Genomic DNA, 14,312 nt, shown 5'->3' with positions numbered 1-14,312 from the left:
ACCTGCAAAAGGACCTTCGCTTACATCACCGCGCTCACTAAGTGGTAAAGGTGGTGACGTCAGCGCAGGTCCTGCTGAATGAAGATAGAAGGACCTGGTGAGTGCGATGACGTCAGCGAAGGTCCTTTTGCAGGTCCTTCAAGAAGAACAAAGAAGAGGATCACGGCTGCGCTATCAAGTGGATGAGGTGAGTAATGTTTTTATTATTTTTTAACCCTCAACTGACATAATACTTCGCATTCTGTATTAAAGAATGCTATTATTTTCCATTATAACCCTGTTATAATGGAAAAAAATTAAATCTACAGAACACCAAACCCAAACCCGAACTTGAGTGAAGAAGTCTGGGTTCAGGTCTGGGTACCAAACATTCAGTTTTTTATCACGCACGTGCAAAACGCATTGCACTTGCGCATAAAAAAACCTGAAGAACGCAACAATTTTCCCTGAACGTACCCACATCCTATCCGGCCCTCACCCGCGACGCCCGTGTGAAAGAGGCCTAAAGTCTAGTTCTAGTTCTCTCCTTCATGTTACTTTTTCTCTTTTTCTGTACATCATGCAGAGATCGGAGAACCTCTGTAGCTTTTCTGGGCCTAAGAAGAGGGAGCACCAATAGCAGCTACCTTTTCTTTCCAAACTGACTAGAGCTAGGGAGGGAGCCAGTTCACACCTAAAATCCTACAAGGGCTGAGCCAGGATTGTTAACCTCCACTGTGCCATCCAGCTCTAGAGCAGGATTAGAGGGAGAGGAGCCAAGGAAAAGCAGGTGGAGACATCTAATTGATTCAAAGAGATCCCAATCTGCTCCATTGATGTGGCAGGACCCTTGGAACCCCTCACCTCAAAGTGTCAGTGGACTTGACCATCTTCAACTTTATTTTTGGCCATATAAGCATCTGGGGTTGTCTTGTCTGGGCAACCCTTTTTTGGAATGAAACCATCCACCAGCTGGTCCGGTTTCTCTAACCACCGGCAATTAGGTGGAGAATGAATGGAGAGCTGGCCATCCATAGAGAGTATTGGAGGCTTCCTTTCCATTCAATCTGTGTCTGGATTTAGCCACCGTCTCTGGTGCAGTGTGTCAAGACACCATCTTTGTCCCGATCCTATATGGTGATTAGTCTACATATCTTCTATTCTTTTATACTATCCCATATGAGCCATAGTTACCTAGTCAGACCTTTCCTATCACTTGGGCTTTATTGACGTTGGTGCCCATGGGGATGCAAATGTGAAGAAGGAATAGTCAATGTTCTGCATGTTTGAAGGTCATTTAGTTTATCTATGCAAATCTGGTGAGTGACTTCCTGGTGTTAAGTCAAGGCAATGTACACATGACGCTGAGATATAATGTCTACATAAGGCCTTGTTCAAACATCAGTTTTTTGATAAGTTATTTCCATCAGTTATTGTGAGCCAAAACCAGGTGCAGGTCAAAAACACAGAACAGTTGCAGATCTTTTCATTATACCTTATCTCTGTGTAGCCTCCACTCCTGGGTTTGGCTCACAAAAACTAATGGAAACAACTGATCAACTGACGTGTGAACAAGGCCTAATGTGCTTGAAGCAATTCTCCAATACACATTTGTAACCCCAACAATTCCTGACTGTTGTTTGGGCAGCTGCTCCACTTTTCCCTTAGCACCAATTTTGATAAATTCCCCAAATTTGTATTGTTGCTTTTGCTGCTTACATTTTACTTACCGTCAGCGGGTGGTTCCTGTAGGGTCAATCCCTATGTTGCAGGTTATGTTGCAGATTAGGCAGGAACGGACCATTTTAGGCCTGCCTAATGGCCTCTGCCTAATTATGAAAATTTACGTAAGTCCCCACTACAAATTGGAATCAAAATTTGACCAAAATTTTTGAAAACATTTGGATTAGTTAGGATCCAAATTTATTATGATTCGATTAGGGCAAGTTGCAAGAGGGAGAGAGACTTTTCCAGGCATTCAAAGTACTTTCAGTTTGGGTAGAATCGTATCACATGGTCAATTCAGACGAAACGAACCCGATTTTAAGAAATTTGCTCCTCTTAAAGGTGTTATCCGGGAAATAATATTGATGACCTATCCACAGGATAAGTCATCAATAGGAAGCAAAGAAAAACAATCCGGCACTGGATAAATTCGTTGTCGCCACGTCTTTATTTCTCATATTCACGAAACATAGTACATACAGCGGACATCTCCTCCCACCACCTCCAGTCAAGTTGACATGTTTCGAACCCTAAGGTTTTTTAATCATAGCCTCGCGGTGTGCTCAGGTTCAAGGGAATTTATGAGCCTCCGTCTCCAATAGAACAACACAAAAGGAAAAAAGGAGGGGGGGGGAATGAAAAACAGGTGAAGGAAAAGCAAAAGGAGGAGAAGGCGGAGGGAAAAGCAATCCGCAAGTCTGGCACCTCGCACCTGAAAACTTGTAACACCACTGTTATATAAAATCAAGACATAATAACCCACATACATATAATCTGCTGAAAAAATATATATACAGGGAGTGCAGAATTATTAGGCAAGTTGTATTTTTGAGGATTAATTTTATTATTGAACAACAACCATGTTCTCAATGAACCCAAAAAACTCATTAATATCAAAGCTGAATATTTTTGGAAGTAGTTTTTAGTTTGTTTTTAGTTTTAGCTATTTTAGGGGGATATCTGTGTGTGCAGGTGACTATTACTGTGCATAATTATTAGGCAACTTAACAAAAAACAAATATATACCCATTTCAATTATTTATTTTTACCGGTGAAACCAATATAACATCTCAACATTCACAAATATACATTTCTGACATTCAAAAACAAAACAAAAACAAATCAGTGACCAATATAGCCACCTTTCTTTGCAAGGACACTCAAAAGCCTGCCATCCATGGATTCTGTCAGTGTTTTGATCTGTTCACCATCAACATTGCGTGCAGCAGCAACCACAGCCTCCCAGACACTGTTCAGAGAGGTGTACTGTTTTCCCTCCTTGTAAATCTCACATTTGATGATGGACCACAGGTTCTCAATGGGGTTCAGATCAGGTGAACAAGGAGGCCATGTCATTAGATTTTCTTCTTTTATACCCTTTCTTGCCAGCCACGCTGTGGAGTACTTGGACGCGTGTGATGGAGCATTGTCCTGCATGAAAATCATGTTTTTCTTGAAGGATGCAGACTTCTTCCTGTACCACTGCTTGAAGAAGGTGTCTTCCAGAAACTGGTAGTAGGACTAGGAGTTGAGCTTGACTCCATCCTCAACCCGAAAAGGCCCCACAAGCTCATCTTTGATGATACCAGCCCAAACCAGTAGTCCACCTCCACCTTGCTGGCGTCTGAGTCGGACTGGAGCTCTCTGCCCTTTACCAATCCAGCCACGGGCCCATCCATCTGGCCCATCAAGACTCACTCTCATTTCATCAGTCCATAAAACCTTAGAAAAATCAGTCTTGAGATATTTTTTCTTGGCCCAGTCTTGACGTTTCACCTTGGCCATGTCTCTGAGTATTGCACACCTTGTGCTTTTGGGCACTCCAGTGATGTTGCAGCTCTGAAATATGGCCAAACTGGTGGCAAGTGGCATCTTGGCAGCTGCACGCTTGACTTTTCTCAGTTCATGGGCAGTTATTTTGCGCCTTGGTTTTTCCACACGCTTCTTGCGACCCTGTTGACTATTTTGAATGAAACGCTTGATTGTTCGATGATCACGCTTCAGAAGCTTTGCAATTTTAAGAGTGCTGCATCCCTCTGCAAGATATCTCACTATTTTTGACTTTTCTGAGCCTTTCAAGTCCTTCTTTTGACCCATTTTGCCAAAGGAAAGGAAGTTGCCTAATAATTATGCACACCTGATATAGGGTGTTGATGTCATTAGACCACACCCCTTCTCATTACAGAGATGCACATCACCTAATATGCTTAATTGGTAGTAGGCTTTCGAGCCTATACAGCTTGGAGTAAGACAACATGCATAAAGAGGATGATGCGGTCAAAATACTCATTTGCCTAATAATTCTGCACGCAGTGTATATATGGAATGACGGGGATCAAATCAATCTAAATATTCCCCTGTACGTCCAAAACAATGAAATCATATTCCCAAAAACCGCACAGTGTGTATATGTTCCAAAAATAAAAAAAATACCTTGGAAGCAAGTCCCAGGAGAGGGGAATCTCCCAAATCTCCCATGGGATATCTCAAACACTCAAAATGGCCTTTTAGAATAAATAAATATTATCATTGTACATTAGGCAGTTTTTAGTAAAAAGGCATTAATTCTTTTTTCAGGTTTAATCCAGATGGAAACCTGGTATTCAACCTGAAAATCCAATATGCCTCACGTAGCAATATTTTTTTCCTGATGTTACCTCCCCTCGATGGGGCCATCACTTTTTCAAAAGCAAAAGTACATGAACTATTTATACTACGATTATGTTTTGTTATAAATGGGTCGCTGCATTAGAAATACCTGTTGCCTGTGGATTCTCCATATAATTAAGGTGTTCCCGTAATCTTACTTTAAACTGTCTGCTGGTACTGCCAATGTAAACATAGAAACATAGAATGTGTCGGCAGATAAGAACCATTTGGCCCATCTAGTCTGCCCAATATACTGAATACTATGAATAGCCCTTGGCCCTATCTTATATGAAGGATGGCCTTATGCCTATCCCATGCATGCTTAAACTCCTTCACTGTATTTGCAGCTACCACTTCTGCAGGAAGGCTATTCCATGCATCCACTACTCTCTCAGTAAAGTAATACTTCCTGATATTACTTCTAAACCTTTGCCCCTCTAATTTAAAACTATGTCCTCTTGTGGTAGTTTTTCTTCTTTTAAATATTCTCTCCTCTTTTACCTTGTTGATTCCCTTTATGTATTTAAAAGTTTCGATCATATCCCCTCTGTCTCGTCTTTCTTCCAAGCTATACATGTTAAGGTCCTTTAATCTTTCCTGGTAAGTTTTATCCTGCAATCCATGTACCAGTTTAGTAGCTATTCTCTGAACTCTCTCCAAAGTATCAATATCCTTCTGGAGATATGGTCTCCAGTACTGCGCACAATACTCCAAATGAGGTCTCACTAGTGCTCTGTAGGGCGGCATGAGCACCTCCCTCTTTCTACTGGTAATGCCTCTCCCTATACACCCAAGCATTCTGCTAGCATTTCCTGCTGCTCTATGACATGGTCTGCCTACCTTTAAGTCTTCTGAAATAATGACCCCTAATGCAGTGCATTTTATGGCGTAAATCACACCTGACGTGTTGCAATTGATATGATTTTCGATTTGAAAAGTATCTGCATGAGTGGATGTTATCAAACTTTATGGTTTGTACTGCAACTCTACAGGTCTTACACGGGTGACCCCCACGTTTGTAAAACCCTTTATATTTCAGTTACGTATTTTTGGTTCGCTTAGGGTTACTAATAAACATAGATGGGGGCAGGGTCTTCGGTCTCCTGGAAACAAGACGGCATCCATTCTTTAGAATATTATACAGAATAGAGTACTGGTAAACATTTGTTAATCGCCTGTTGTATTTCGGAATACTGCCGACTATAGGTGAGTACTAATGTTGGTTTTTGTGTCTCCTTTGTATTTGTATTTTTGTAGTTTGGGCTAGAATTGGTAGCCCTGAAAAGAAAATCCTTTCTACATATATTTTTAGTTATACCCAAAGCTCTATGCAGCATCCAATCCGGATAGCCTCTATTCTTGAGGCGATTCCCGATGACCTCGCATTCATGTAAGAAAGCAGAGTCAGTGCTGCAATTGCCCGTGTAAATCCCCCCACTGGGATTGCTTTAATAGTGTGTGCAGGATGATGGCTGTTAGCCTTGAAGGGGTTCAGCACTTTCATTTAACTGATGATCTATCCTCTGGATAGATCATCAGCTTCTGATCGGCGGGGGTCCGACACCCGGGAGTGCAGCGGCCTTCTCACTGTTTACCGCTTGCCCAGTGACGTCACGACCTAGTATCACTGGTCTGGGCGGGGCTAAGCTCTGTTCACTTGAATGGAGCTTAGCCCCGCCCAGGCAAGTTGATACTAGTCGTGACGTCACTGGGCCAGCGGTAAACAGTGAGAATGCCGCGGCGCTGCTGGAGCGGCGCTTCTGGAGCGCCGCTGCCTTCTCAAACAGCTGATCGGCGGGGGTCCCGGGGGGCCGATCAGATGCTGATGATCTATCTAAAGGATAGATCATCAGTTTAAACAAACTGCAGAACCCCTTTAAGGATGGTATTCCCTGAAACCTCTTTCCGAAAGGTTTCGGTACAAATATTTCGGTCCTGCACACCTGTCAGTCTGAGGTCTAGAAAACCGACTGTACGTGAATCCACGTGGTGTGTAAATTTAAAGTGAACCTGTCACCTGGATTTTGGGTATAGAGCTGAGGACATGGGCTGCTACATCCGCAATACCCAGTCCCCATTGCTCTGTGTGCTTTTATTGTGTCAAAAAAAGATTTTATATATATATGTAAATCAGGCAAGTAAGAAGCCCAAGGAGCTGTTACTAACGTTTCCGGAGCCCAGCACCGCCCCGCATCCTCCGAATCTCCTCCTTGCTCCCCGACGTCACAAAGCTAGAACGCCGTAATCTCGCAATGCGCGGGCTAGCACATGCGCAGTGTCGGCATAGTGTTCCTTCCCTGTCCGCTGTATGTACTATGTATCGTGAATATGAGAAAAAAAAGACGTGGCGACGACGAATTTATCCAGTGCCGGATTGTTTTTCTTTGCTTTCTATGTATGTGAAGTCGGCCTTGGCTCGTAGCCGTGCACAGAGGATATTGGGTGAGCTGGACTTATATATACTAGGATAAGTCATCAATGTGAGGTCTGAGTCCCGGCGCCCCAGCGCCCCCGCCGATGAGCTATTTTGGACAGCTGCGGCACTTACCGGAGCTCTAGTGAGCGTCGCAACCTCTCAGGCGCTTACCAAGAACAATGCCGTACATCGTATAGTGGCTGTGCTCGATTTTGCAGCTGAGCCTCGTTGAATTGAAAGAAAGTAGACCACGTGACCGATGGACGGTGGTGGCCTAGGAAGAGGCTGCGTTGCCTCTTCTAATAGCTGATTGGTGGCGCTCCTGTGTGTCGGACCCCGGCCAATTTGATATAGATGACTTATCCTGAGGGTAGGTCATCAATATTGATTCCCGAATAACCCCTTTAAGTCCTGACCCTTTTGCTGCACAATTGGAGAACCATAAGGAACATAGGCCACCTCATTGGCCATTCATTTCAAAACCCTGAACATTTAAGTGTCCTAATCCAATCACGTTAGGCGCACAGGTGTATAGGAAGCTGAGATATGGAGTGCTTCTGGTTGGGTCCGCACACAGTAGATCTGACCCTGTGTTGCCGGTAACATGGACCACCTCCATCACTGTACAGCTCCTGCGAGACTTTAGGGCCAGACGGGAGTATGTCTTCACTGCCTAGGACACTGGTGGGGGAGCGGCATGAAGGGCAGTGAGCGGAGCCTCTGGGAGCAATAAGGTGCAACACCGCCACCTTCGTTGCTCCTAGGGGCTCATTTGTATATTATAAAACATACATTTTCTCAAGAAAGCAGGCATCTGGGAAGATGAGACCAAGACCATAATGTCCAGCTGTCTCAGAAGAGTTGGCTTTATTTTGTGACATATCTGATGACAGAACCCTTTGATGGGATGGGATATCCTTAGGATAGCCCCTCAGTATCTGATTGGAAGAGGTCTGACACCTTGCACCGCTTCCGATCAGCTGTTCTGGGACTGGAATTACACATTACCATCCATCGTGTGGTGGACGGTGCTGGTCACTGCAGCACTGCTCCCTGAAGTGACTGCTGCAGTAACCAGCTCCAACCACTACTCAACGGATGGAGCTGTGTAAGTTCCACCAATGCCGCCGGCTCTCTTTGGTTATACAGCCGACCTTCTATCTCCTCATTGATTTCGGTGATATATAGATTACACCGATTATTTTTTTTTTATTCCACCCATAAAATTTTAATAGGAAACGTGCAACTTTTTTGTCATTCCCAATATTCTACCATTACAAAAATAAATTGGGGGAAAAACCTGATCGAGTCGCGCAGGTGACGCATGGCTGGGAATTGTGACCCTTGGTGCCCTGTCACAAGAAGGACTGACTGCAGCGGTGAGGGGACCCCATTGCAATGGCCATGAAATGGGCCCCAATTACGGTGCCGGGTTTTACCACCCAGGACAGAAGGGTCAGAGGTTTGATTTTCCCCTTTCAATGACCCTTGGACCGGTTCCTCCGGAGATGGTGGTGCTTCCACCAGTAGCAAAGCGAATGAGACTAAACAGGGGGGCCCCTTCTCGCCGGGGGCCCCACAGCAGCTGTATATTGTATGTACATATGACTACAACGTATGAACCTAAACATGCGGCTCCTGCTGTCTTACAGATTCAGTGAAGGTGGTGGGGCTGATATGCGCCTCGGTGTGTGCCTGGTATTTGGGGTATGTCTTTGCAGCGATATTACCGGAGGACTCGTTACAGTCGGCCATTGGGAGTATGCAGAATATAGTCGACAAACCTGTTATGAAAGGTGAGTCCTACAATTATTATTCATAAAGATTAAGATGACACGTAAGTGGCGTTTATTAACAGGTGGAATTCTTAAAGGCATACTCACCCTGGAACCACATAGAAATGTCAGCTGCCAATATAATTCACATATACTCAGATAAGGTTGGACCCCATAGCAAAGTTTTAAATGGGGCCGTCTGAGCAACTTCTCCGCAACCCTTCTTCCTGCGTGTAGTCAAGACCACCCATGCCCGCCATACAACCCCCCCAACCACTGTATAATGCCCCCCCCACATAGTACCAAGTCCCCTTATTGTCCCCACACAGTATGATGCCCCCTTAGTGCCCCCACACTGTATAATGCCCCCTCTGTGCCCTTACACAGTATGATCCCCCCTCTGTGCCCCCACACAGTATGATGCCCCCTTAGTGCCCCAACACAGTATAATGCCGCCTTAGTGCCCCCACACAGTATAATGCCCTCTTAGTGCCCCCACACAGTATAATGCCCTCTTAGTGCCCCCACACAGTATAATGCCCTCTTAGTGCCCCCACACAGTATGATGCCCCCTTAGTGCCCCCACACAGTATGATGCCCCCTTAGTGACCCCACACTGTATAATGCCCCCCTCAGTGACCCCACACAGTATGATGCCCCCTTAGTGCCCCCACACAGTATGATGCCCCCTTAGTGCCCCCACACTGTATAATGCCCCCTTAGTGCCCCCACACAGTATGATGCCCCCTTAGTGACCCCACACTGTATAATGCCCCCCTCAGTGACCCCACACAGTATGATGCCCCCTTAGTGCCCCCACACAGTATGATGCCCCCTTAGTGCCCCCACACTGTATAATGCCCCCTTAGTGCCCCCACACAGTATAATGCCCCCTTAGTGCCCCCACACAGTATGATGCCCCCTTAGTGCCCCCACACAGTATAATGCCCTCTTAGTGCCCCCACACAGTATAATCCCCTCTTAGTGCCCCCACACAGTATGATGCCCCCTTAGTGCCCCCACACAGTATGATGCCCCCTTAGTGACCCCACACTGTATAATGCCCCCCTCAGTGACCCCACACAGTATGATGCCCCCTTAGTGCCCCCACACAGTATGATGCCCCCTTAGTGCCCCCACACTGTATAATGCCCCCTTAGTGCCCCCACACAGTATGATGCCCCCTTAGTGACCCCACACTGTATAATGCCCCCCTCAGTGACCCCACACAGTATGATGCCCCCTTAGTGCCCCCACACAGTATGATGCCCCCTTAGTGCCCCCACACAGTATAATGCCCCCTTAGTGCCCCCACACAGTATAATGCCCTCTTAGTGCCCCCACACAGTATAATGCCCTCTTAGTGCCCCCACACAGTATAATGCCCTCTTAGTGCCCCCACACAGTATGATGCCCCCTTAGTGCCCCCACACAGTATAATGCCCCCTTAGTGCCCCCACACAGTATGATGCCCCCTTAGTGCCCCCACACAGTATAATGCCCTCTTAGTGCCCCCACACAGTATAATCCCCTCTTAGTGCCCCCACACAGTATGATGCCCCCTTAGTGCCCCCACACAGTATGATGCCCCCTTAGTGACCCCACACTGTATAATGCCCCCCTCAGTGACCCCACACAGTATGATGCCCCCTTAGTGCCCCCACACAGTATGATGCCCCCTTAGTGCCCCCACACTGTATAATGCCCCCTTAGTGCCCCCACACAGTATGATGCCCCCTTAGTGACCCCACACTGTATAATGCCCCCCTCAGTGACCCCACACAGTATGATGCCCCCTTAGTGCCCCCACACAGTATGATGCCCCCTTAGTGCCCCCACACTGTATAATGCCCCCTTAGTGCCCCCACACAGTATAATGCCCTCTTAGTGCCCCCACACAGTATAATGCCCTCTTAGTGCCCCCACACAGTATAATGCCCTCTTAGTGCCCCCACACAGTATGATGCCCCCTTAGTGCCCCCACACAGTATGATGCCCCCTTAGTGACCCCACACTGTATAATGCCCCCCTCAGTGACCCCACACAGTATGATGCCCCCTTAGTGCCCCCACACAGTATGATGCCCCCTTAGTGCCCCCACACTGTATAATGCCCCCCTCAGTGACCCCACACAGTATGATGCCCCCTTAGTGCCCCCACACAGTATGATGCCCCCTTAGTGCCCCCACACAGTATAATGCCCTCTTAGTGCCCCCACACAGTATGATGCCCCCTTAGTGCCCCCACACAGTATGATGCCCCCTTAGTGCCCCCACACAGTATAATGCCCCCTTAGTGCCCACACACTGTATAATGCCCCCCCTCAGTGACCCCACACAGTATGATGCCCCCTTAGTGCCCCCACACAGTATAATGCCCTCTTAGTGCCCCCACACAGTATGATGCCCCCTTAGTGCCCCCACACAGTATAATGCCCCCTTAGTTCCCCCACACTGTATAATGACCCCCTCAGTGACCCCACACAGTATGATGCCCCCTTAGTGCCCCCACGCAGTATAATGCCCCCTTAGTGCCCCCACACAGTATGATGCCCCCTTAGTGCTGCCACACAGTATGATCCCCCCTTAGTGCCGCCACACAGTATAATGCCCCTTTAGTGCCCCCACAACAGTATCAAGTCCCCTTAGTACCATACAACCCCCCAGCCAGTACTTATGCCCCCTTAGTGCCCCCACACAGTAGTTATTCCCTCTTTTGACCACTTCACAGTAGTTATGCCCCCTTCCTCTGCACCGATGTTCTATGCGTAGGTTTCAGCATAGCACAGCGCGGACAGGCAGGAGCTCTGCACATTGTGGCTTCTTCCTTTCCTCACTGCGTTCTGCTGAAACCTAGAAATGGATTCAGGGTATTCTGCACCGTTGTTCCATGGTAGAGCTTTTAGCAGACGGTACAGGCAGGAGCAGCGAGGGGCAGCGCGTATAATTCAGAATCCGTACACTGCAAACATGGCGGTGGTGTCCGGATTCTGTATGCACTGCAGTGAATATCCATCTATCTATATCCATCTATCCCATATCTATCTATCATCTATCTCATATCCATCTATCTATCTTTCTCTATCTAATATTAATTTATAATAAAAATCTCTTCTGTGTTCAGGAACCTGTATTCATAAAAGTTCTTCCTCCAGGTAATTTGCCCTTTCATAAAAACCAGCATCTGATAGTATACCTCTATATAAGGCCTCATGCACACAACAGTGTTTTTGTCTGCATCCAATCCACATATTTAGCGGATCGGACGCGGACCTATTCATTTCAATGGGTCCGCAAAACATGAGGACAACACACCATGTGCTGTCCGCATCTGTTTGTCCGTTCCACCACCCCGAAAAAAAATGGAACATGTCCTATTTTTGTCCATTTTGCAGACAATAATAAGCATTTTGACAATGTGACCCATGTAAATTGGGGGATGCATCTGGTTGGTGTCCGTATCCGTATCTTGCGGACGACAAAATACATTTGGTCATGTGCATAAGTTACCACTTAATACGACGATCCAATGGTGAAATGCAATGTAATATCACCTTTATAATCACCACATATTACCCCCATACGGTTACTGAAGTAATATGTACTATACAAAAGACCAGTGTTACCACCATACAGTGACCGTATAGTGCTAGATACCAGTTCTACACAGACTGTATGAATGGACGCACTACCGTCATACCCAGTGACTGACAGGTGACGTCTTCTCTGATTGAGGACCTTTTGTTTCCTTTTCCTCTCCATCTGCTCCAGACTGTTATGGCAACTTCTCCTGGTGACTGCAGAGTTGGCTGCCCAGAGGTCTATGGTCCCTCGTTTATGCAGCCGTCCCCGCCCTCTATGGCAACACAACTCCTCCGTCCTTCAACATTGCCATCCTGCTACTGATAGCAGCCCTGTGCTTGTTGATTCACCACATGCCACCAATACTATACCTACATACTGTACCTACAATGCTGCATAATGACCCCCCCCCCCCACTATACCATCAAAGGAAATGCAGACCATAGACCACAAATCTACATAAATTCATTCAGATCCCACACGAGACTTCAGAATGAACTCAGACTCCCTGCCAGACCGTTATATTAATTCAGACCCAAGATCAGACACAGAAATTAATCCAGACCCCTATATTAATTCAGACCCAAGATCAGACACAGAAATTAATCCAGACCCCTATATTAATTCAGACCCTAGAGCAGACCCTAAATCAATTCAGACCCCTGACCAGACCCCTAAATTATATCAGACCCCAGATATAAAAAATAATCAGACCCCACAAAAGCCCCTAAAATTAATTATACCAGACCTTTAAATGAATCAGACCCAAGATCCCAAAAATGAATCAGCCCTCAGATCAGACAACTAAGTGAATCAAACCTCAAACCAGACCATACAATCCAGACCCCAGACCAAACCCCTAAATGATATCAGACCCATACCTTTATTTTTCTGATACAGAGATCAAAATCCCTTACATGCAGAAAGATTAAATTCTTTGAATTATAGGAGGTTTTTTCCTTCTTCACATTCACATCCATTTTGCAAACAAATCTCCACATTTACAACTCTAGAAGTTAGGGCTCATGCACACGACCGTTGTTGTTTTGCGGTCCGTTTTTCATAGATCCGTTTTTCCGTATCTGATATTTTTTTCTCTGATTAAAGTCCTCTTCCGTTCCGTTATTCCACAAAACATATACGTATGGTTTCTGTATGCGATCCGTTTTTTTTGCGGATCGGAAACGGAAACAGTAACTTATTAATCACCTAACACATGAGCAATATGGGCTGGGCATAGCATTTCTACAGTATGTTATCCGCAAAATACGGATGACATACGGATGTGCTCCGTGTGCGTTCCGTATTTTTTGCGGACCCATTGACTTGAATGGGGCCTAGGAACGCGATTTGCGGACAATAATAGGACATGCACTACGTTTTTGCTGAACGGAAATACGGAATGCACACGGGGTACCTTCCGTTGTTTTTGCGGACCCATTGAAGTGAATGGTTCCGTATACGGTCAGCAAAAAAAAATAACGGAACGGAAGCGGAAAGAAAATACGTTCATGTGCATGATCCCTTAAGCAGTATCCTTGAAAATATTGGAGTTTTCCTTTAAGACTAATATGCATTATATTATCATCTACTATTAGAGACTCTTAATTAATAGGGTTGTCCCATCAGGCCCATGGTAAACAGCTAATTATTGAGGAAGTGGTTGCACTATGGAGGGCACTCATGATGATGGAAAATCCCCTTTATGCTGCACATAACTTTCTTCTTTTACCTAATAACATGACTTTTCCACTAACTAGAAGGACTAAGTAGACTATAAGAGATACAGGAGATAAACCCCCTCTAGACACGTATTGTCCTGCTTATAACAGGAGACTAAATGCACCCGACAGGTAGAGCTCCAATTTGTTTGATTCTTGATTCCCCATGAGGAGACGTTGAAGGACTCTTGGTTTGTTCCTACAGACATAGATCACTACTTGATCCTGTCAAAGTCTCTCCTGCCTACTGAAATGAAATGTCTATGGTCATGTTGACAACTACTTAGATTATCCTGACTGTAACATTTACATGTATATATATTTACATTGAAGCTCCACTGCCCATGAGACAGAAGTGTGCCGCATGGAGAACCTGCTCCTCCTCCGAGGTTGTGTACCGCATACGAAGTGGTGGCGGTACGAGTAAATTACATGATATCTGTCTGGAAGATGAAATGTAAGTAGA

At 45.8% G+C, this 14,312-nt stretch overlaps 1 protein-coding gene across 1 annotated transcript in view; it reads left to right on the top strand.

Moving 5' to 3' along the window:
* Positions 1-14,312, top strand: part of FAM3B (FAM3 metabolism regulating signaling molecule B) — an 88,036-nt gene that overhangs the window by 41,207 nt on the left and 32,517 nt on the right. Inside the window, exons 2-3 of the mRNA XM_040423075.1 lie at positions 8,422-8,565; positions 14,180-14,303. Coding sequence (XP_040279009.1) covers positions 8,422-8,565; positions 14,180-14,303 — 268 coding nt within the window. The remainder of the gene's footprint in view (positions 1-8,421; positions 8,566-14,179; positions 14,304-14,312) is intronic.

Source organism: Bufo bufo, chromosome 3, assembly GCF_905171765.1.
Source record: "Bufo bufo chromosome 3, aBufBuf1.1, whole genome shotgun sequence".
NCBI lineage: Eukaryota > Metazoa > Chordata > Amphibia > Anura > Bufonidae > Bufo > Bufo bufo.
Note: the sequence above shows the minus strand (reverse complement) of the source record. Positions and strands in the feature narration are given on the sequence as shown.